General features: G+C 43.9%; 1 protein-coding gene across 1 annotated transcript; it reads left to right on the top strand.

Moving 5' to 3' along the window:
- The first annotated feature begins 152 nt into the window (after window positions 1-152).
- Window positions 153-22871, top strand: LOC115481827 (zona pellucida sperm-binding protein 1-like). The gene is made up of 12 exons (XM_030221241.1): window positions 153-336; window positions 1306-1427; window positions 1724-2369; window positions 3709-3855; window positions 11870-12054; window positions 12468-12565; window positions 16709-16836; window positions 16951-17140; window positions 19813-19954; window positions 21867-21939; window positions 22309-22434; window positions 22708-22871. Exons 1-12 carry the CDS (start codon window positions 165-167, stop codon window positions 22827-22829), a joined length of 2151 nt encoding a protein of 716 aa, XP_030077101.1. The 5' UTR covers window positions 153-164; the 3' UTR covers window positions 22830-22871.
- Window positions 22872-23460: the final 589 nt, after the last annotated feature.

The raw sequence follows: 23460 nt of genomic DNA on the forward strand, positions 1-23460 counted from the left end.
GAGCACTACTGCACATTAAAAACATTTTATTTTCCCTCAGTCCCTAGAAGAGAATATTCACACAGGTGGTGCCTGTACAGAGGTCATTAGTCCCTGGTCTGCACTATATAGAGAGTGCTTCCAACCACTGATTATACTCACTTAGTGGTGACTGGGAGGGGGTCATGGGTTGGTTCTGGGAATACAGTAGTGGTTGGCTGATTTTCTTTTTCTTGTTTGGTGTCCCTTGTAGTAAGGGTACCCTTGAGGCAAAAATCAGCTATGATTGTGGGCAGTATGGTATGCAGTTGGTGGTGGTGCCCTGGGGTTTGCCCAATGTTCTCTTTAAGGTCTTTGGTAAGTCTTTTTTGTTTTTTTCTGTGTGGCTGCTGAGGATCTACAAAGTGAGCTTGAGAGCTGTTAGTGGTAGATGAGTAAGCTCTTGGGGTGAGAGAGTCTAGAAAGTTGACTTTGCTTAAGATGCTTCAAAATGACATGGTTCTTGTATGCTTAAGGTAATGATCTAGAGATTACAATGGCCATGACTTATCTATGTAGTAGATGTTTGAAGTCTCTGAAAGACCTATGTGAGCTAATGTTGAGGAGGAATGTGTGGTCTTTGCTTTGTGTAATATCTGTGGGTATTTGTGTGGGATATTGTGAATAAATGCAGACTGTGCTGGATGAAATAGTGATTTCAAGCTGTTGGAGGATGGGTTAATTAAGTCTTGAGGAGGCAATGGTTTACTAGAAACTTCTGACTTGTATTGGTGTAGGTTAAATAATACATTATAGTTTTTGTTTTTCTTGTTCCAGGAGTTTGCTATGTAATCTCCTGAGCACCACCTAGTACTCCTGTACTGGGATCCATACAACTCTGCCAGTGCACCTTGGTTCTGCCATGTAGTACCTCTTCTCACAGATGCCAGCTCTGTGGGTGCTTGAGCATCACCAATATTGAGCAAACTCCTTTCCCTGTGACTTGTGTTGAGTTTAGCATTCCCAAGAACTTTGAAAAGTTGTCTCCTCTGTCCCTGCTAATCTAGTAATGATCCACATGCACCTCTGTCCTGATGTACAGAATCTTTGCTACTCCAGCACAGGGTCTAAGTGTCTGAGGGCAGTTAAATATCTTATTCATGGCTTATTGGTGATTCTATCTGCTATTCATGGCAGCTCCTGTGATTGAAAAGACTTTGTATTCCCTTGTGCTCAATCCTTTACATCTGTATGGTTTTCTGAACTTATAGGCAGCCTACTGCTATCTTGTATGACACCTATGGGCTGTGTTAGATACTCTCTTATTAAAACCTTGTTCTTTTCCAGATGAATTTGGTAATCCGTTTGAAGTCAGAGATTGCTCAGAGTGTCACCACTTCCTATCCAGGCCAGACAATGCAACCTTTGTATTCTCCACAGGGTACCATGGATGCCATGTGTTGCAGAAGGTGTAGGAGCCTTTATCATTTCTTTACACTTTGCCCTGTGTTAGTGATATGATGCTTGTGTTAATATACATTCTGTATCCACATGTGTTCATAGGATATAGTATACAGGCCTGCTTTAGGTTCAAAAGGTATTATTCTTGCAGAGACTAGGTCTCTGTAGTACTTAAATATATTGTTCCCACTCCCCCTCCCCTCAGACAAGTAGGGAATCTGCTGGTGTAGGTATGGATCTGGAGTGGATGGGATGTACGTCTGTCCTTGGGTGAATTATAAATGTTCATGTTCTCTCACCTTAGGGCCACACCTTTCATTTGAATGTCCTTGTGGAACTTGTAAGAGTGTCTTGGGAGGTGAATTATGCTAAGAATGTCAGCATGGTATGCCCCAAACCTGACCCTGTCTCCAAGAAGGATCCAACACCTCTTGTCCTGCAGAAGACCACAAAGCCTTCCACCGACTTGTATGTGACTACAAAGCCTGTCTCATCTCCTCCTTCAATCAAACTGCAGAAGACCACAAAGCCTTCCACTGACTTGCATGCGACTACAAAGCCTGTCTCATCTCCTCCTTCAATCAAACTGCAGAAGACCACAAAGCCTTCCACCGACTTGCATGCGACTACAAAGCCTGTCTCATCTCCTCCTTCAATCAAACTGCAGAAGACCACAAAGCCTTCCACCGACTTGCATGTGACTACAAAGCCTGTCTCATCTCCTCCTTCAACCAACCTGCAGAAGACCACAAAGCCTTCCACCGACTTGCATGCAACTACAAAGCCTGTCTCATCTCCTCCTTCAACCAACCTGCAGAAGACCACAAAGCCTTCCACCGACTTGCATGCGAGTACAAAGTCTTCTACAATCCTGCAGAAGATACTAAAGCCTTCCCCATCATTGTCTCTCACTATCCTGCAGAAGACTACAAAGACTTCAAAAACAGTAGGTAGGTGTCTCTGTACACAGCCTGTAGAGGGGCTGTTAGTATCTTTGCATCCCTTGGCTATCTAGCATCTCAAAACTTGATTCTAGTACACTTCTAAACTAGACGTAGGGAAGTTATCTTGGGCTCTAAGGCTTGCAGACGGAGGGCTTACCTCTCCCCCTCACCGAGGACTAGTTGGGACAGGAGTAAGGCATAGGTAAACTAAGCACCTGCCTGGGGCTCCCTCAGCTGTTAATTCAGTGGTTCCTGAGGAAGTAATGGGGAGGGGGGCCCTGTAACAGAGGTATATATTTTTCCACCTCTGTGCTTTGTACTCCAGTTGGCATATCAAGACAACTTTATTGAAATCCTAAAGCAGGTCCCTACCTGGTTCTCATTGCAGAGGAGGAAGCAATAGGTAAGCAGCTTTGTCCAGACCCCCTCCTGCCAACCAAGTACAAACCACAAGGGTGGCAAAAATATAGACCTCTGTTACAGGTAGCACATGAAAATTTCATATGCACATTCATTCTGGATATCCTAAAAAGTTGACTGGGTTGAGAACCTCTGTGCTAGAGGGCTGAGCAGATGCAAAGGTGGTGGCTGAGGAATGGGAAGGGTCTATAGTATTGAATCGGGACTGCATGGGTTAGCCTTTGTCCCTAGCAGTTATCAGTTTTCTATGGCTTTACGCTTTTATTTGGAGATTACAAATTTATCACTAACTTGGGGACAGTAGTGCTTCCAGATAGGTGGACGTTTGGTTCTAGTCCCCCCTCCCCCCTCTGAATTTTAAGTCATCTAAGTTACCTCGTCAGGGTTATGGCGGCAGCAGTGAAGAGCGTGTGAGCTGCTCGGCGCTTCAGGAGCCTTTCCTTCCCTCTCTGAGCTCTGGTCCCACCCTTGCAGAAACAGAAAATGAGGGCGGGAGTCGGGACCAGAACTGAGAGGAAGGATCCTGAAGCGCCAAGCTCACACGCTTTTCACTGCTGCTGCCTGCCGCTGTAACCCGACGAGGTAAGATTTTTAAAATTTGGAGGGAGGCCTTGGAGCTGGGGGAGGGGTCCCTGGAGCTCGGAGGGGTGGAACTAGGGCGGGGCTAGGATGGGGCCCCCATCAAATTGGTCTGCACAGGGCCCCACACTTGCTAAGACTGGCCCTGGTTCCAGCAGTGACCTGGACACTGCTTGTTGACTAGATGAGTTGGATCTGAGGGAAAGGACTGCACTCTCAGCTCCTCTCCCCAAAAGGGATGGGAGAGGAGATGTGGACGTAGAAGGGAGGACAAATAACTTGAACACTATTTCATTTTTAGAAAAAAAAAAACCAGAAATGGTGTGAACTGTTTGTACTTTTCTAGCTATTTACTCAAAGAACAAGGACTGCCAGGTGGAGACTGGGAAGATCATTTGTGGACAAACTGGTATCAGCAAGGAATCCTGCCACCATGCTGGCTGCTGCTATAATGCCTCACACCCAACCATGCCCTGTTACTACAGTAATGCAGGTGAGTTGTCACCTTTTTGGAGGAATCGGTGCAATTCCTGCTACTCGTCCCTGTTGCAGAGCATGCTGGGATTTGTAGTTGGTAAATCGGGTGACCCTCGGGGGGGGGGGGGGGGGGAGGGAGGAATGCTGGCTTCGGCCTAACCCCTGGTATGCCTTTTCTTGTGTGGGGTGGAGGTGCCAAGCGCTCCCACCAGCTACCTTCCAGGTAGCCCATCTGCATATCCTCACAGCCTTCTCTGGGGTTACTCCGAGGTCCACTCAGGGCCTTAGCTCCAGGTGCTGTGTGCCGTTTCTCTTTAGACTTTATTTTCTCCCAGTTACTACTTCCTAATCTTTCTCCATCTGAAACAACTGTATACTGCAGGAACACATTGCCCACCTTCTGCTTTCATCATCTCACCATCTTTTGTCTTCTCCCTTATTCTCAGCTCTCAACCTTCAACATTTCTTTCCTTCCATTCAACCATCTCCATTCTGAGTGCATCATGCCTCTCCTGCTCTGCTGGGGATATCAATCCTAACCCTTCTCAACATCAGCTTTCCTGCTACTTGTGCGGGTCACACTGTGATGTCTTCAATATAATTTCTGTTCCTGTCCTCCCCCTTCACTGTTTCCTATGTGCTCGCTCTCGCGCTCTCCATCTGCTTGCCCTAACAGACTTGGTTTTGCCCTGAAGACTCTGCTTCAGCTGTAGCCCTGTCATGGAGGTTACCTTCTCTCCAAAACTACTGCTTTCACTCCCTTCTAGAGCTCAACCTTCTTCCACCTCAGTCTTGCTGCTTTTCTTCCTTCAATGTCTATTCACTCCTCTGCCTCTCTGAGGTAGCAGTCATTTATCAACCCCCTGATAAGTCCTTCTTCCTTTCTCAGACTTTGATGCCTGGTTTTCCTTCTTTCTTGAATCTTCCTCTCCTTCCCTCATTCTTGGGGTATTTTAACATTCATGCTAATGATCCATCTGACTCCTACGCTTCTCAGTTTCTCGCTTTAAAATAATCTTAGTCTTCAACTATGCTCCACTACCCCCACTCACCAGAACAGCCACTGCCTTGATCTTATCTTAAACTGCTTACTCTCCAGTTTCTGTGCCTTTTGCTCTTGCCCTCTGACCACCATTTTGATAACTTTCATACTTAAAATTGCAACTGGGAGGATTTTTTTTTTTGGGTGGGCCAACAGGTTGGATGGGTGGGTACTAGGGTTGCCAACTTTCTGAAAGAGACCACCTGATGCTCCACCCCTTCCCTGCTTCCAATAACTTCAATGAGGGTAGCAGTGCATGCCACACTGAAGCTAGACACTACACTTCATTCCCCCTTGAGATATGGTCCCCCAACACACATGTGCTTCTGTATCAGGGCTTGTCAATTCTTTTGTGGCCACAACCCCATAATAGTGACCAAATAAAATTTGGCACCCCCTTCCCCCCCCCCCCCCCCCCCCCCCGGGAGGTGCAGAATAATTTTCTACCTATAGAGAGCCCACTCAAGTCGTGACCCCAAATGTGGGTCTTGTGACCCTATTTGGTGTCACGACCCACAGTTTGGGAAGATCTCTTATAGTATTGAAGCCAAATACATTCTGCATCTACAGAACCTCCTGGACCTTCCCCAACAGTGGATGCAGAGCTAGGACACTTCCCCATAAAACTCGCCAAATATTTTCTCTTGTGTAATCTCAATAACATAGTGTAAAGTAATACAAGCTACTCAACCTAAATCAAATCTATCATTCCAGCTAACTCCCAAAACAAGGATTCTACCTAATATTTAGGTCCCTAAATATTAGTGATGCCCTAAAATATCAATACATCTATTGGAAAAAACTGAACAAGCCAAATTATTACAGAATGCTACATAGAAAATTCATACTAAAAATACCTTGATCACACACAGCACAAATGCCAAAGAATAGGTGACACAAATATAAATACAAACTAAACCAAAATCCCAAGAAGCCAGCCCTTTTCATGTAGTACAATACCAGAGAAATAGGAAGAGATGCATTTCCTACTATGGGGAAAAAAAAAACCACATGCCAGGGATAGTGTTAGGTGTGTAGCTAGGGCAACTGCCCTTGAGCCCCGAGCCTGCCAGAACCTAAAGAAGGTGCAGCCTGATAATGAGCTTTAGGGTCCCTCCTAGATTTATGCCCTGGGCATCCCAGCCATATCCACATCTGGCAGGATGCACATGTGAAGTCTGACATTCTAATCACAAATTAGAAAATTACAATTTTTCTACCCCCCTCAAATGTTCATTCCAGGCTCTGATTTATTCTTCCCTCTGCCTTCAACTTTCTCACTGTTTTTTCTGTCCATTTGATACTTCTCTATGCCCACCATCCAGCTTCACTACCCTCCTTCCTTTTCTCTCTTGTTCTGTGGGTTTAGTATTTCACTCCCTATTCTTTCATATTTCCCAGATCAGCCGCCGCATCCCATGAGTTCAGCACCTCTCCCCCCAAACCCGGAAAGGCTCCTTTCCACCTGCTTCCATCCCATCCCGTGAGTCCAGCACTTCAGTTTTTTTCATCCCTGCTTTTGCAGCAGTGCTTCCAACTTGGTATTGGCATGCGCTACCAGCTATTCATGAACACAGGCCTGGCTCCAGGGTCCCCTCTACTGCATCCTGTCCTAAACTGGAAGTTGCATCAGAGGGTGGGATGCAGAAGAGTGAACCCTGGAGCCAGCCTGTGTGTGAATTGCTGCCAGGTAGTGCACAAGGTGGTGGGTGTTTTTTTTTTTTTTTTTTTTTTTTTTTTTGGGAAGCACCATGGCAGAAGGACAAAACCCTGGGAGCAGAGGGAAGGGAGTGAGCCAGCTTGGTCAGGGATTTTGGGTGCACCATTCCTGGGTGGGCCCTGCATCTTGTCCTGTCCAATCTCAACCAATACATTTTAGGAATGTTCAGCTATTGACCCTTCTACTCTGTCCTCCAATATTTCAAATCTCTTCTCAACCACTGTTATCCAAATATGTCAGAGGCTCTCTTCCTATACTACTCCTCCCATTCCCCATCCTGTAAGGCATACCACATCCCAACCTCTAGAATCTACTACCTGCATTCCTGTGTCACTCTGCCAAATGCCTTTGGCTGAAATCCCATACCTATGCTGACTTCTTACATTTCAAATCCTTGCTGAGCTCCTTCCCATCTGCTTTCGCTCATCAAACAGGACTACTACATCCACTTGATAAATTCTCTTGGCTGAAACCCTTGACATCTTTGCCACACTGAACTCTCTCCTCAGTATCTTCCTTTCACCTCCCACTTGAATTCTCAACCAGGTCATCTCCTCTCCTTCTTAGTCCATTCTCGCAACCCTCCTTCAACCCCAGCCTCCTTTTCTTCCTTTTTCTGAAATCACTGAAGAGGAAACTGCACATCATTCCTCTGATCCTATTCCATCTACTATCTCTCCTACTGTTGTCCTCAATCTTTCACTTTCCACTGCAACTGTTCCTGATACCTTCAAACATGCACTCAATCTTTATTGGACCCTACCTGTACTTCCAACTATTATCTCGTCTCCCTCCTCCCTTTCCTATCCAAGATACTTGAATGTGCTGTTCACCACTGTTGTCTTTACTTTCCTTCATTCTAAGCTATTCTTCATCCACTTCAATCTGGCTTTTACCCTTTCAACTGAAATAGCACTTGCTAAAGTCTACAATGCCTTGTTTCTGGCCAGATTCAAAGGTCTCTATTCTATCTGCTGCTTTTTGACACTGTTGATCACTGCCTACTCCTTGATGCGCTTTACTCACTTGAATTTCAGGGCTCTATTTCATGGGGTTTTTTTTCTCTCCCATCATACATTTTATAGTTTATACTCCTGTGGATCCTCTTCCACTTCTATCCCACTATCGGTTGGTGTACCTTGGGGATCTGTCCTTGGACCTCTTTCTTGATCAATGCGTCTTCCCTTGGTGCTCTGATCTTATCCCATGGCTTTCAGTATCAACCTTTACGCTGATGACTCCCAGATCTACCTTGCCACACCAGAAATTTCAGCAGGACTCCAGGCCAAAGTATCAGTTTGCCTGTCAGATACTGCTGCCTGGATGTCTTGCTGCGATCTGAAACTAAACATGACCAAGACTTGAGCTTCTTATCATTCCTCCTAAACCAACCTCTCCTCTTCTTCCCCCCCCCCCCCCCCCCCCCCAATTCTCTATCTCTGTGGATAACTCTCATCAGCTCATAACCTTGGGGTCATCTTTGACTTCTCTCTCCTTCTCTGCATGTATTAAACAGACTACTAAAATCTATCACTTTTCTTTATAACATCACCAAGATTTGTCCTAACCCTTATCCACACTTACCACCTCTCGCTTAGAGTATTGCAACTTGCTTCTCACAGGTCTCCCACTAAGCCATCTCTCTTCAATCTGTTAGAAATTCTGCTGCATGACATATTCCGTCAGTGTCGCTATGCTTGTATGAGCCCTCTCCTCAGTCATTTCATTGGCTCCCTATCAGTTTCTGCATTTCAAACTCCTCTTGAGTAGAGGTGTGGTAGCCGTGTTAGTCCACTCTTAAAGGTTATCAATAAAAATCAAACAAGACTTTTTTTTTTTTTTTTTTTTTTTTAATGGGACATAACTTAATACACTTCTTGATTAGCTTTCGAAGGTTGCCCTTCCTCAGATCGGAAATAAGCAAATGTGGTAGCAGGTAGTATAAATAAGAGAGACCTCAAAGCATTACTTTAACAGTCTGACAGAGTGGGAGGGTGGGGGTATGCATGGGGACATCAAAGCATTTCATGATATTCTAACAGGATGGGTGTTAGGTGAGGAGGGTAATAGAGAAATACAGCTTTCACTCTGCAGCTCCTTAGTACCTCTCCACTCTTCTCTCCCCACACTCCTCCCTGGGAACTCTGTTTACTGGGTAAATCTCTTATCTGCACCCTTCTCCACTACTATCTTCAGACTCCGTTCCTTTTATCTTGCTGCACCATATGCCTGGAATAGACTTTGAGCCGGTACGTCAAGCTCCATCTCGTGCCATCTTAAAATCTAGGCTAAAAGCCCATCCAATGTTGCTTAACTCCTAACCCTTGGCACCCATTTTTATCATTGCTACTTTAGTATTTCCCTTATTTGTCCTGTTAGTCACTGCTTGAAAGAGCTTACAATCTCATGTCCAGTGTACAGCGCTGCATATATATAGTAGCACTATAGAAATTAGTAACCCTGAATGCCTTTGGCTAGGCATTGTGGCTAAAGCTGTGGGAGGGTTTTTTTTTTTTTTTGGCTATGCCCAAGACTGGAGGACAAAACTTCAGCTTCTGTAGCACAAGCTGAGCCAAAAAAATCAACTTCAGTATAGAAGTGGACACATACCTACAGAATTGCTATATTGATTCTGATAACATGGAGATGCTTCAGGTCCTATGCAGAGACTGGGCGGCTAAATGGCAGATGTTTAATGTGAGCAAGTGCAAGGTGATGCATGTGGGGAAAAAAGAACCCGAATTATAGCTACGTCATGCAAGGTTCCACGTTAGGAGTTACGGACCAAGAAAGGGATCTGGGTGTCGTCGTCGATAACACACTGAAACCTTCTGCTCAGTGTGCTGCTGCGGCTAAGAAAGCGTATAGAATGTTGGGTATTATTAGGAAAGGTATGGAAAACAGGTGTGAGGATGTTATAATGCCATTGTATCGCTCCATGGTGCGACCGCACCTTGAGTATTGTGTTCAATTCTGGTCGCCGCATCTCAAGAAAGATATAGTAGAATTGGAAAAGGTGCAGCGAAGGGCGACTAAAATGATAGCAGGGATGGGACGACTTCCCTATGAAGAAAGACTAAGGAGGCTAGGGCTATACAGCTTGGAGAAGAGACAGCTGAGGGGAGACATGATAGAGGTATATAAAATAATGAGTGGAGTGGAACAGGTGGATGTGAAGCGTCTGTTCACGCTTTCCAAAAATACTAGGACTAGGGGGCATGCGATGAAACTACAGTATAGTAAATTTAAAACAAATCAGAATTTTTTCTTCACCCAACGTGTAATTAAACTCTGGAATTCGTTGCCGGAGAAAGTGGTGAAGGCGGTTAGCTTAGCAGAGTTTAAAAAGGGGTTGGATGGATTCCTAAAGGACAAGTCCATAAACCGCTACTAAACGGACTTGGAAAAATCCAAAATTCCAGGAATAACATGTATAGAATGTTTGTACGTTTGGGAAGCTTGCCAGGTGCCCTTGGCCTGGATTGGCCGCTGTCGTGGACAGGATGCTGGGCTTGATGGACCCTTGGTCTTTTCCCAGTATGGCATTACTTATGTACTTATGAGTCAGGATGACTTTGCTGGTAAAGTGAAGTTACTTGATAGTAAACTTGCCTTGGTCAAGTTCAGCTTTCAAGCTGTGATGGCCATTAAGCAGGAGTAGAGACCAGGGCTGGCTTAACCAATAGGCAAACCAGGTAGTTGCCTAGGTCACAAGCTTGGGGGGGGGGGGGGGGACGACAACAGCAGCTGCAGTTAAAGCAGAACAGATCCTGATGGGACAACTTTTGACTTGCTTGTAAAAAAAAAAAAAAAAACACAGCGAAGCCAACAATGTCTGAACAGCAGATGTCCAATGTACTGAAGCTTTGTTTACATCTGAGACGCGACACAAGTAGTGTTTTGGCCAAAAATGGCTTGCCTCTGGGGTCTTCTATTGGATGTATGGACTTCCTAGCTAGCCTCTTTTGAAAAGTGTTGTACACCTTACTGCTCTGTAAAACTTGAGTTCCAGCATTAAACATTTGTTTACAGAGAATCAGCAGTAAGGTATACAACACTATATTTTGTCACTAGTTGGGAAATCTATACATCCAACAGACGCCTGAGATGGGCCATTTTTTTTTTGGCCAAAAGACAACTCGTGTTGGAGTCGTTGTAAATAGTTTCGGTATATTGGACGTTGTCTGCAGTCATTTTGTTGCTCTCGCTGTGTTTTGACTTGAGTGTGATGACCTGTGTTCTGTTTTTATTGCCGAGACTTTTGGATTCATGTATTTTGGGAAACTGCTCTTGTGTGTTCACACATGAAAAAGTTGATATCATCTATATCTTACAAGACTTGGTTTTTATGAGGAATAGTTGATTTCTCATGGGTCTTGGAACTGCAGCAAGGCTGAAGGCATGCCTAGGGTATCTAATCTTCTGGTAGAGACCACTTTTAGAAAGTTTGGTGTAATTCCTGTCCTTAAAGAGCTGCATGAGAAGGGATCTCGGGATGGACCTACCTGGAGACCAAGCAATTGCCTAGAGTGGCAGCTTGAAGAAATAGTTTAATAGTTAGTAGCAAACGGAGCCAGGGAAGAGTTCAAATCAATGTTGCCATACCTTATGATCTGGGATAAATCACTTATTGTCTCAGATATTTGGGGTGGGGGGGGGGGGAGAATGCAGTAAGTAACTTTTTTTTTTTTTTTTTTTTTTTTTTTTTTTTTTTTCTCAGAACTAACAAGGCATCTCCCTTCATTTGTATCTTTCTTAGGATTCTGTCCTTTACACTAACATGGAAGGCATCTTGATGGCCAGGGTCAACTTTCCAAAGAGCATTTGTGCAGAAATATGTAGCACATGGCTCACAACTTGTACAATTTCTGTGGATGCTGCCTATGGGAGAATGGGGTCTATCAATTTTTAGCCCTCTTGTATACTTCTGCTGGGTTGGGATGTATTAGTTTGACATTTTGGTCATGTTCTATAGCTGTGGCTTCCACAGGCATTGGGTGATGTTGGCGAGGAACTGTTCACAGCCCCCCCCCCCCCCCCCCCCGGCCTGATGCCCACTTGTTTCCCTAGTTTCATGCAGTTTGCCATTAACTTTAACTTTGCCTCTATTTTGAACAGTTGAAAGCTGTACTTTGAGAGCTTAAATGCTTCAAGTGAGTTAGGGTGGATATTTTACAAGAGCTGCCTTTAAAAAAATCATCTGACTTCATTTTGTTTACTCATGTTTTTTGATGGCATTTCACCTTGCTACTTTTTTGCTTTCTCTAGCCACAGCTCAGTGCACATCAGATGGCTTTTTTGTTATGGCCATCTCTCGAGACATGTTGGATTACCCCATAATCCTGGACAAGATCCACTTCCCAGACCCCAGCCCAGCATGTCTTCCTTCAGTGAAGACGGACACCTTCCTGCTTTTCCGCTTCCTGCTCACACAATGTGGCACAACATTCAGGGTCAGTGATGTATGAAGATATTGACCTAGGGAGACAGTAGGACGGCCCTTCTGAGCCAGTCTGTGAATTTATTAGCTATGATCTGTCTAATGTATGAAAGTCACAAGATCTAATCCCCCATGACAAGGGCACATTAGCTTCTCTTGCTGCCTTCTGTTAGCTGAAGCTTCCTATGGGTTTGGAAACATGCTGGATACTGGGGGGGGGGGGCAGTTTGTAGCTAAATTGAAGTTCTGCAATGGGTTTGCTGATCTTCTACTTACAGAGGTTATATTAATGTATCTCACAGGCCACCCACCCCAGAAATCTGCACTGTGGGAAAGTAGGATAGGCATGGTGGATATAAAGGTTGCATTATCCAGTAATTACAGATCTCTATAGTGAAGTTCTGAAACAATCTTTTTCTCATGCAGCTTATGGGTGACAAGCTGGTGTATGAGACTACAGTGAGCTCCAGTATACATATACAGAAAGGACCAGCTGGTTCCATCACCAGGGATGCCACTTTTGCGTAAGTCCTATGATCTAAAATGGGCGAATGCTTCAATACCTGGTACCTAGAATTCTAGCTATAGAAGTCTTGATACAGCTATTCTACTGTGGCAGTATTTAGGGCATTCTGGGGATGGGCTAAACTAAATCATTTCTATAGCTACTCAAGGATGAATTCAGCCATACTTGTGTGCATGTAGAGTCAAATGCAGAAAACTACAGGAATAATTCAAACATGTTTGCTCTCACCTAAGCACAGTATCACCAAGACAAAAGCCTTGGGCATGCTACTGCTCTGTGGCTGGGCAGTATGAGGGAAGATAGTATTGCAGCTGTATGCACTAATCTTGCTCTTAGTACTTTTGTATCTTTCTCTGTGGTCTAGATGAGCAGCAGTGGCAGCAAAAGCTGCTCACCGCAAGGTTGGACTCCATGGTAGGGTTACCATATTTGCAGAGAGGACACAACATAAAAATGGTTTGTTACCTTTGGTAAAGGAGGGCAGATCCTGGGGGCAAGGGAGGATATAGGGAAGATGCTGATCTGGGGGGGGGGGGGGGGGTAGGAAATGGAGACAAGTACTGCTGTACAAGGCAAGAATAGAGGGCCTTCAATCTCCACCTTTTGGATGAGCCACAATTTCCATCTCCAATTCACAGCCTTCAGAAGAAGCATTGTTCATAAAAGTTGCTCAGAAAACTAATTCTATTTTTCATTCCTTTTTAGAGAGGACTACTAGACAGGGCAACCAACCTTTCTATAGTGCCTCAGACCTGGTAGTAAATTTATCACATGCTCATATTAGAACATCCTTTGGCCTTTTCTGCCTTGCTGCAGAATAAATAGGCTGTACATACTGTGTACCATGTACTGAACAGGTTAATTGGGCACAACCGCTGCATTGTTCAGCTGCTAATCTGTACATTGAGCTCTGTTTACCAAATGCTTCTACCCACAGTAGCTTTCTGCATTGGCACAAAATTAGAAAAGCCCTTAGATCATGTGACTAGTTTTTAGTAGAAATTGCACTGGTGTGGCTGGGGTTTTCACAGGACAAGTTTGGGAATCGCCAAGCTACTGTTTCCCCTATAAACTTGGCCAGAAACTTCTGATATGAGGACAGTTCTATCCCTGAAAATTCTATTAAAATATTACTTCAGATTTACTCTACAGGGTCCCTGTGTTCTGTCAATTCTCTAGTTAGAATGTCCTGATAGGCTACTTAGCTTTTCACCAAAAACAAGGTCTAGCTAAAAACAGAACAATGATTTGATTACCCCATCCACTGCTAGGCAGCTTTTAAAATGTTTTAAAGTGTACTTCTCCAATCCTATCTAAGATTGGAGTTAGAATATATGGTACTAAGATGTAGACCTGGTAGAAGAACCTGAACAATATTGGGACAGGATACCAGAGTACAAATGAGATTTAAATTGGTGACGGCCAGTGCGTTTTTTTTTTCTAGCAAAAAAGGTGCTGGTATTCAAATGCTTGGCCATCCTTCAGGGGTGGGGTAATCACTGAGGAACCCACCCCACAGTAGCTAGGACCCCTGCAACCAGTCACAGAATCTATGAAAAGGTAGAATTGGTGGGTAGAGCCTGAGCTCTTTCATTAAAACTTGGAGTCAATGGAAAAGGTGCCGGTACTCAGTAGCCCCTCAAAAAAAAAAAAAAAAAGCCCTGGTGACGGCACTACTATAAGCTAAGGAACAAGGCAATCTTGCAGGAAACCAAACACTAGGCCCTTTTATGGCTTAGAAAATTCATGTGGGGAAGAGTAGTGATCATCATCCTGTCCTGTGAATGATCGAAGTCTGTAACATAGTAAGGCTAAATTACTCCAGTATTTACTGAGGAAAAGTAAGAATATTGAAAAGGGAATTTTCTGTGAAACATTTCATAGAACCATTTGCCCTGAAACCCAACTTTAGATCTGGTCCTTGCTCCTGCATTCAAGTAAACTTGTTAGGCTTGCTTTGCCTTGGTGATCACAATGCAAACTCCTAGATACTGGAAAGATGACTTAACACCTCCCTTCATAAAGCTGCGCAGCAATACCCAACACAGCCCATTACACTGGCAGCTTTGTAAAAGGGGGGCCTAAGAGTACTATTGTGGTTTTAATTCCTAAAATCAGGAGGCAGATTACTAATACTATTACTACTACTGAACATTTCTGCAGTGCTGTACAATTTAACATAGGACTAGTGGTTGCCAAAATCAAATTTGCACCAGGCATGGGCATGTATTCTGTTCTTGGAAGTAAAGGTTAAAGGGCAACTGTCCAAATGGCTTAATGGATGCTCTTGGCTTTCACTACCTTCAGCCTTACCATTGAGGTAATGAAGTAGACTCCCAATAAGGAAAATGAGCATAAGAACTGGCAAGTTCTAGTAAGGCAGGCCAAGAAGCTTTGGGGAGGGGGAAGCTGCCACAGAGATGAAAATCTGAGACTTCCAGTTGTTAAAGTAACAGTTGGGATTGCACAAAAGGATTAAAGTAAGGGTTCAGGGATGACATCTGGTTGGATGTTTTTTTTTTTCCTATTTACTGAGGATGTCAGTCATACTACACCAGAAACTACCTGATCTGTAGGTAGTTAGATCTTTAACATTTAGACTAAAATTACCAGAACTGTTCACCAAATTTCTAACATGAAATAAGACTGCCAGCCTCTATTGTAGTAATCACTTTAAATAGCATTGGTTTTTGGGTACTGTGGCTTGGCCACAGTTTGGAAAACAGGATACTGGGCTAGGTGGACTGTTGGTCTGACCCAATATGGCTACTCTTATGTTCTTATGTAAGTCCAACACAGCTGGGTTGTGGCCCTCAGACAATGGTTGCCCACCCCTACTCTAGATATTAAAACTGAGATGCTAGTTCTATAGCTGTTTGTATAGAGTCGGTGCTTGTGCCGCCTTCTAGCACGCTGGGCCGGTAAAGTGTCTCCATTTATTTTCTCTCCCCTGAGCATGGTAGATGCAGCTCTGACTTTGTTTGCTAATTCAGGTTTTGGTTTTTTTTAAACACGCCTACTGTATCCAACCTATTTTACTGTACATCACCTCTCTGTGAATGCTAAAATTAACTCTCCCAGTTCAGAGTATAGGGAAGTCTAGTGTGGACTCTGGTAAGCAGAGGCTACAAAACTAAAATGGTTGGGTTGTGGTGGTTGTGTGTTCAAGTTACTACACTAAGATTTGCTTAAGAATTGACTATACTAGTGGTGATGCTTCCAGTACTGGGTTTAAACTTCATGCTGCTAATTCTGGGAGTGAGGTAGCTAAATGATGGTGCTTGCCTGAAAGACTGATGCAATGTTTTCTCTAAGGCAGTGGTTCCCAAACATGGAGGCACTGCAGCCAGTCCAAGTTTTCAGGATATCCACAATGACTATTCATGATTTTGCATGCACTGCCTCCAACTTAACTCATGCAAATGTATCTCATGAATATTTATTGTGGATATACTGAATCTGGCTGGGGTGCCTCCAGAATCAGGTTTGGGAACCACTGGTCTTTAAGGAGTAGCATGGTATGGAATTTTTTTGTGAGTAACACTTTAAACGTAGAGTAGCAGCAATTTTTTTTTTGCACCAGTATTAGCAATGCATTTCTATATATATAGCACAAAATGGATTTGTAAGCAACTGTGTAAAATCTGAGTGACACTCCTAAATGTGAGCAATCACTCCATCTTCACTTAGAGGGCAAAACAGTCACAACAAGGGTGACAGAGAGGGCAGCGGACTGTCACAATTAACACCTTTTATTAAACATCCAGAACTCGACACAAGTTTCGGCCTTCACGGGCCTTTCTCAGGAGTCTGGTAGTTTGTATGCTGATGTGAAGCTGAACCCAATATGAGGCAGGTGACTTTGATATTTTGCTATTTTCAAACAAGTCTCACGGAACGCTTGAAGTGCAGACTTGGGGGGGGGGGGGGAAGTTGAGGGAACATTGGGCAATGTGTAGGGACCTCAGGTACTCTAGTATAGTTATAGGCATATTTTCAAAGCACTTAGCCTTCCAAAGTTCCATAGAAACCTATGGAACTTTGGAAGGCTAAGTGCTTTGAAAATATGCCTCTTAATCACCTTCCAAGACAAAATCAAGATACTGAAAGCATCCCATACCCTCTGTTCTTGTCCTTGCAGCCTTACTGTGCGTTGTAGCTACTCTGCTAGTGACTTCCTGCCTCTTGAAGTGGAGGTCTTCACACCACCCCCTTTGCCTGCTGTCACTGGAGCTGGACCATTGCACATGGAAATGAGGATTGCCAGAGGTAAGAGTGCTGCACTGGTGACTTCACATTTATATAGTTAAACTCAACGTCCAGTGGCTGGGTGGGACTTTGGGGCCTGGAGAAATAACCTTTTTTTTGTCTTCTGCCCTGCAGATGCCCAGTACAGTTCCTATTACACAGAGGCAGAATATCCTGTGAGCAAGGTCCTCAGAGACCCAGTGTACATTGAAGTCAGAATCCTGCATAAGACAGATCCACGCTTGGTGTTAGTGCTTCATCAGTGCTGGGCTGCCCCTACTTCAAACCCCATGCAGGGGCCACAGTGGCCAATCCTGGTGGACAAGTAAGTTGCATTAAGATTGCTCTAAAGACATTTAAATGACCTATGTATTGAAAGAATAGGAGGACTTAGACTGAGGTAACTTGAAATTGTAAGGTCTCGTTACTTCTGTTCATAGAACTGCACTAGTCTTTGAGGCTGCATATTAAGTAAAATTGGATTCTTAATCCATGTGTTGATGCGCCAGTGTTAAGATCAAACAAGGCAATGTTACCTTGGGACTAAAGCTAAATTCCTTGCGATGTGAGGCAGGCTTGATATGAAATTCAGTGGCAGGTCCAATACTTTGGAATTCATTGCCTGTTTATGCTTAGGCTTGCATCTCGTCCTTGTAGGTGGCAGCTGAAGCCCTTTAAGGCTTGAAATTGTAATGTTCTAATCTGAACTTTTTTAAAATTGTTTTGTTCTATACATATGATTGGAAGGTGTGTTGGCCATTTAATGGGGCAGAAACATTCTGCTTCCCTCTCCCCTGCAGATGTGTCGACAGGGGGAGCTGGGACTTGAAACCTTTCCTTGTCTGGGATACTGTCTGCTCCCTTGGGGGTAGAGACTTGCACAGGAATGGGGTTTGCAGGAATCCCGGGGAACCCTTGGACAGAAGCAGTTCCTGCAGGATTCCCATGGAAGTGTACAATGCACTTCTGCCAGCCTTTCACCTACTAAGTACCAAGTTCTTTTGAGTGCTGCCTCCTCCTCTTCCTTGCTTTAACAGCACAGATGTGGAAAGTCTCCATTAAGAAGGTGGTAGAGACATATGTTGACAAAATTCAAAAAGGCATGGGATGAACAGAGTATCTCTTAAAAAAAAAAACTAAACTTAAATGACTGCACGTGTGGAGTGATGCTTAGAGATGGCGACCCGGCTGTGATAACTAGGGCCAATACCAGGCAGACTTGTAATGTCTGTCTCGTATGGCAATATGGTTTAGGAAGGGCTTGGACAGCATCTTTAGTGGCTGGAACATGAGGACAGTGCTAAAGTCTTTTACCGCCTGAGTCCCACAAATGGGAAGATGAATAGGCTGGAGGGGGCTTTGACAGCAACTCCAGCAGTTGGAACATAAGGATAGGGCCGGGCGGACTTCTATGGTCTGTCCAGAAATGCCAAAGAAATTAATACAGCATATAAGTTGATTTTAATCATGAATTGTGTGACTATTGGGCAGACTGGATGGACTATTCAGGTTTTTATCTGCTGTCACTATTAATCCTCTCTGCTCCTGGGCTGATGCACAGAACTCCTCTGGCACAAGCATCAGATGTCACCTAATCTACTTTTGCAAGCATGTGGCAACCTCTTGGCACACAGTGCCAGTGAATCAGACAAGTCTTGCACGTGCACACCAGAGTGTTCCAACTTCAGTTCCTTCCTTGCCTGCAGTGCTGTGGCTAGAACGCAGAGAGACGGAGCTGACCAGAATTTTTTTTATCTACCATTAAATTCTTACGGGACTGAGTGGGGACAGGTTAGTCCTGTGAGGATTGGTAAGATTTCTGTCCCCATGCAACTCTACTTGGGAGTGGAGGGTTAGCTTAATGGTTAGTGCAATGACCTAAACCAGGGGATCTGGGTTAGATTCCCACTGTAGCTCCTTGTGACTCTCTAGGCAAGTTACTTTAATCCTCCACTGCCCCAGGTACAAAACTTAGATTGTGAGCCCTCTAAGGATGGCATAAATAACTTGTGTATGACAAATGTAACACTTTGGTTGTACCACAACAGCAGTCTGTCAAATTCATCTCCTTTGCCTCTCTAGAACCATAGTTGTGCCAAGAATTCCAGGTCTAGGTTAATCTGCAATGAATTGTCCCTGTGGTAGCTTGAACCATTGGGCCATATTTGGATACAGGGATGCCATTGGTAAGATCTCTTCCCCCCCCTCCCCCCCATATGTTAATATACTTACCTGGTAACACTCTGCAACACAGGCTCTCTCCCAGCCTGAAGCAACTAGAGGCATAGGATTAGGATGCTTAGACCCTAAGGGTCTATACTGCTCCTTGCATAACCAAACATGAGATCAGGGCAGGTTCTAAGTGTAAAGGCATAAGTAGATCCCTGCTTAAGCTATAGCAGAGAAATTTAGCTTGTATTAAATTCTCCCACAATGCTAAAGAGTCAGGGGCCCAATAGCCAAAGGATTTATGAACTTGAGTTATGCTCATTTGGCATCTCTGAAAATGTACTAGGGTTGAGTGCATAAACTTCTATACTCCCATTTCACTAATAAATTTAGAAGCATAAGAAGTGGGTGGTAACGGTGGATTTAGGGTAGGGGAATGAAATTAGGGGCTTAGTCTAGAGGCCTATAGAAAGGAGTAGCACCAATTTCAGCACTAGGGTCAAATCTAGGCAAAAAAAATGGCAGTCCTAAATTTATGAAAGTAATCAACTTAAGCCTCTCGGTGTTCTACATATTGATTGGTTTCCATTTCGGCTCCAAGTCTTGGTCTTTGATTTAAAGCTTAGTGCAAAGCTTTTAGGGGCTGGAATCCTTTTCTCCTGGAACAAGGTGATCAGTCCAGTTTTATCCCATTGCAACATTGACCTCTGTTTTTAAAGTACTTGAGAACCAGGAGTGACTGGACTTGGCCTTTGTTAGCTGGTATTAGTAATATACTATTAAGCATATAGTCTTCCCACCCACCCCTTCTGTATTGCTTTCCTAAAGGTGTCCTTTTCCTGGAGACAATTATCGAACTCTGCCAGTACCTGTGGGACCGTCACTGCCTCTCCAGTCACACTATCAGCGCTTCTCTGTTGCCACATTTGCCTTCCTGGATTCCAGTCCATCAAGGGCCCTGATGGGACAGGTAAGAATTTCCCAAATTCTCTTCAGCCATTTGGTTTCCTCCCACCCAAATCTACCAGATACTGAAGATATTGAGTATATTTCAACCATGTCAAGATACTGGTACCTTGGACTATTGCTCACTGGGTACCGTGTGTCTTTGTCCATTATATCTTTGGTATAAATCTTTGTTTTGGCCTCCTGGGTATTGAGAAATATAACTTTTACATAAGAGGATTAAGGCAAAATGCTATTTGTTAGCCAGTCTTACCATAGTGAGTTTCCTCCGTGGCCTTATCCATGGCAGTCCAGCATACTTCATAGTATAAGGCTTCTGTGATGAGGAAAATTAACCTGTACAGAGCAAACTGGAATCTGCAGTGCCATATCACGTTGACCGCTCTGCATAAAACAGAGGGTAGCCTATTTGTGAACAGAAACCAGGGCCATAACAGGCTGCACCAAGTGCTCCCATACAGGGGAGATGGGTGGGGGGCATCAACTTCTGTCCTCTTGAGTAGGGGCACAGAGTGCTTGTTGGAGAAGGTACGATTCCAGCTCTTTACACTGCTGATGCTGATCCAAACTAATGCCTGAAGGGAGGCATGGGAGGTGGGCTTGGAATATGATACAATTTAAACCCAACTATCCCACTGAAATTTAAAAAGGGTGAGTAATCATGAGGTCATTGAAATGGACCAATGGGGTCAAGAACACGGTTGTAAGGAATTATAGCAGGCATTTCCTAGTGGCCTGCTGCGCCTCTTTTTTTCAGCCAAAAAAAGTTATTTGAGACACCATCTTATTCAAACTTTATATTTAATGCTGAATCTTAGCAAGGGTGCATCCTCCCACTAGTCATTAAGATGTCCTAATCTTTCATCGCTGCCCAGCCCACAAGGGGCACCTAGGAGTATGAAAACTGGTTACCATGCTAGAACACAGATTTGATCAGAGTGACTCTCTTAATGGAAGACAGACCCTTGTCAGATTACACTAAACTGGGCTGCCTGTTTTTCAGTAGGGTGCAGGTGATGAGTAATTGGAATGGAGGCCAACGTGATTAAACACTTTTTTTTTTTTTTTTTTTTTTTACTTAGAAGTTATTTAGCAGAATGCTTCAATTGGTCAGAGCTCCAATGTTTGCTGGCTAAGCTCAGCTCATTGGCTTATGTGGTGGAGCATACTAAGTCAAGGTTCTGGTATTTATGCATCTGCACCCTAAAAATCAGGGACACAAACTAAATTGGCTAAAAATGCTAAAACCACATACAGCATCTTCCTTGCATTCTTTCCCCATCTGCTCATTAAGCAGCTTAGGAACAACTTTTTTTTTTTTTCCCCCCAATCTTCCCTTTTCAGAGATGCCCCTCTTGATAAGAGGGTGAGGAGTCTGTATGAACTGATGTCTATGGCCAGGGAGGAGCCCATCCTAAAGAAGGAAGCTAGCTAGGAAGGAAAGGCACCTACTTTATCTAGTTCTAGGGGGGGGGGGGGTGTACGGAGGCAGCTATTCATGCTGATCACTTTCCCTCAATCAACAAATGGCAGTGCCATTGACACTATACCGAGGGTAACATTCCTAGCAATCCATATACAGGCCAAATACCAAAGGAACAAGTAGTGAGATGAGGTAGGGCTGTACTAATCCCTGCAGAATCTAAACTACAGTTGACAAATAGACTTGCACACCATTCTTGTGGTACAAATCATTGATAGCATATGGTAAGTTCTGGGCTCCAGGCATCTGTTTTACTGTAGATCACAAGGGGAAGGGGGTTAAGTACTAATCTTCTCTGCAATTCATTACCCTGTTAACATGGTCTGTGATGGTTCTGTTCCTCAACCAAATTTAATTTCTCAAAATAGTTCTCGATTATGAATCTCTAGGATACACAGGTGGAAATGTCTTCATTAGAATGCTTCTCTTCCAGGTTTACTTTTTCTGTAGTGCCTCTGCCTGTCACCCTTCCAGTTTGGACCCTTGTGTGCCAGGATGTCACTCAAGTAAGTTCTAGCCAGTCCTACAATTCTCTGCTCATGTTGGCTGCTAGAATATTCATCAATGTGTGAACACTTATCTCTGTGTAGTGTTTCAGTAAATAGTCAGTACTGTTCAAATGAATAGAACTCTAATTAATGGAATGAAGTATAGAGGAATAATATGGGCATGTGGTGGAGACAACAGATTGGAGAGGGGAGGAGTGAGAAATGAGATGGTAGACCATGACTAGTGTGGGACAAACGTTTGGCATGTCTAGCACCATTGTTGTCTCTTATCTTCCAGCAAAGTATAGATATAGAAGTGTGTTTTGTAATGTCCATGTCAGATCCCAGAGCTACATCTGTAGTTGTCCATTTCTCCCCTTCCTTCAGGGCAGCGGAGGTTCCTGTACTTACAGCACCAGGCTTTTAATGAATCTCTGGATCTGGTGAGCTCCCATGGACCCGTGTCCTTCCTGGAGTCTGAGGCTCTCCCTGAGAAAACACAAGACCAAAGTGGTGAGGCTCCTACTGGGGTTTAGGTGTGAGGACTGCCATGGAAACTTTATCTGAATAACAATTTTAATCTGTAGTAAACTATAAGGAATAATTATATAGACCCGCAGTAAGCCTGAATTGGACCTTGCAATGCAAAAGGGACTCTAGATGTGCTTTTTGAGACCCGTGGTAAGGTGGGACCATGCAGTGGGTAAGGGATGTTTTGGAAGTCAGTGTAATGGGCAAAGTCTGTTAGATCTCGGCATGTTGTAACGCAACTTTCTCTTTCTGCAGGTGCTGTCCATATGAGCTGGACTCTCCTCTGGTCCCTTGCAGCATTTTTCATGGTTGTGGCTATCCTGTCTGTGGCAGCACTGTGCTACTCATGCAGAAAATCTCATTCCAGACCCTTGTAACTAGCTTATGAATAAAAGCTTCTCTTATCCCATGGAAGTGTGTGGGGGTTTTATTGTTGGGCCTATATTTAAAGTGTGTTCTCACCACTCCATCCTTCTGCACCAGGAGTGATCAAACCTTGCAAGAGTTTCTTAACATCATGTTCTGTCTATTGGCCTGTTCTTCTTCTGTAGGGGAAGAGCTGACTTAAGGTATTCTGTGTATCACTTGTTAATATGCTAGAATTGGGCCAAGTCTCAAACTCTTAAGGGGCCCTGTTTTAAGTTGTGCTTATATGTATTAGATCTTGGTTAGTTTACCCCCAAAAGTATATGGTGGGTGCCCAAACTCTTAGCTCCAAAGAATCTTTACTCTATTACACTTAAACTTCAAACTGAGGTTTTTACACAGTAGGAAAGTGGTAGCCATGTTAGTCCACTCTTAAGGTTATCAATAGAAATCAAACAAAACATGGAAAAGAAAATAAGATACCCCATGCATACCTCTGACCCACCCCCATCCTCTCAGACTGTCATAGTAATGCTTGAATGTTTTCACTTATATACACTATCAGCTAGTACATTTGCTTATTTCCGATCTGACAAAGGGCAACCTTCGAAAGCTAATCAAGAAATGTATTAAGTTATGTCC

This window comes from Microcaecilia unicolor, chromosome 1 (genome assembly GCF_901765095.1).
Source record: "Microcaecilia unicolor chromosome 1, aMicUni1.1, whole genome shotgun sequence".
NCBI lineage: Eukaryota > Metazoa > Chordata > Amphibia > Gymnophiona > Siphonopidae > Microcaecilia > Microcaecilia unicolor.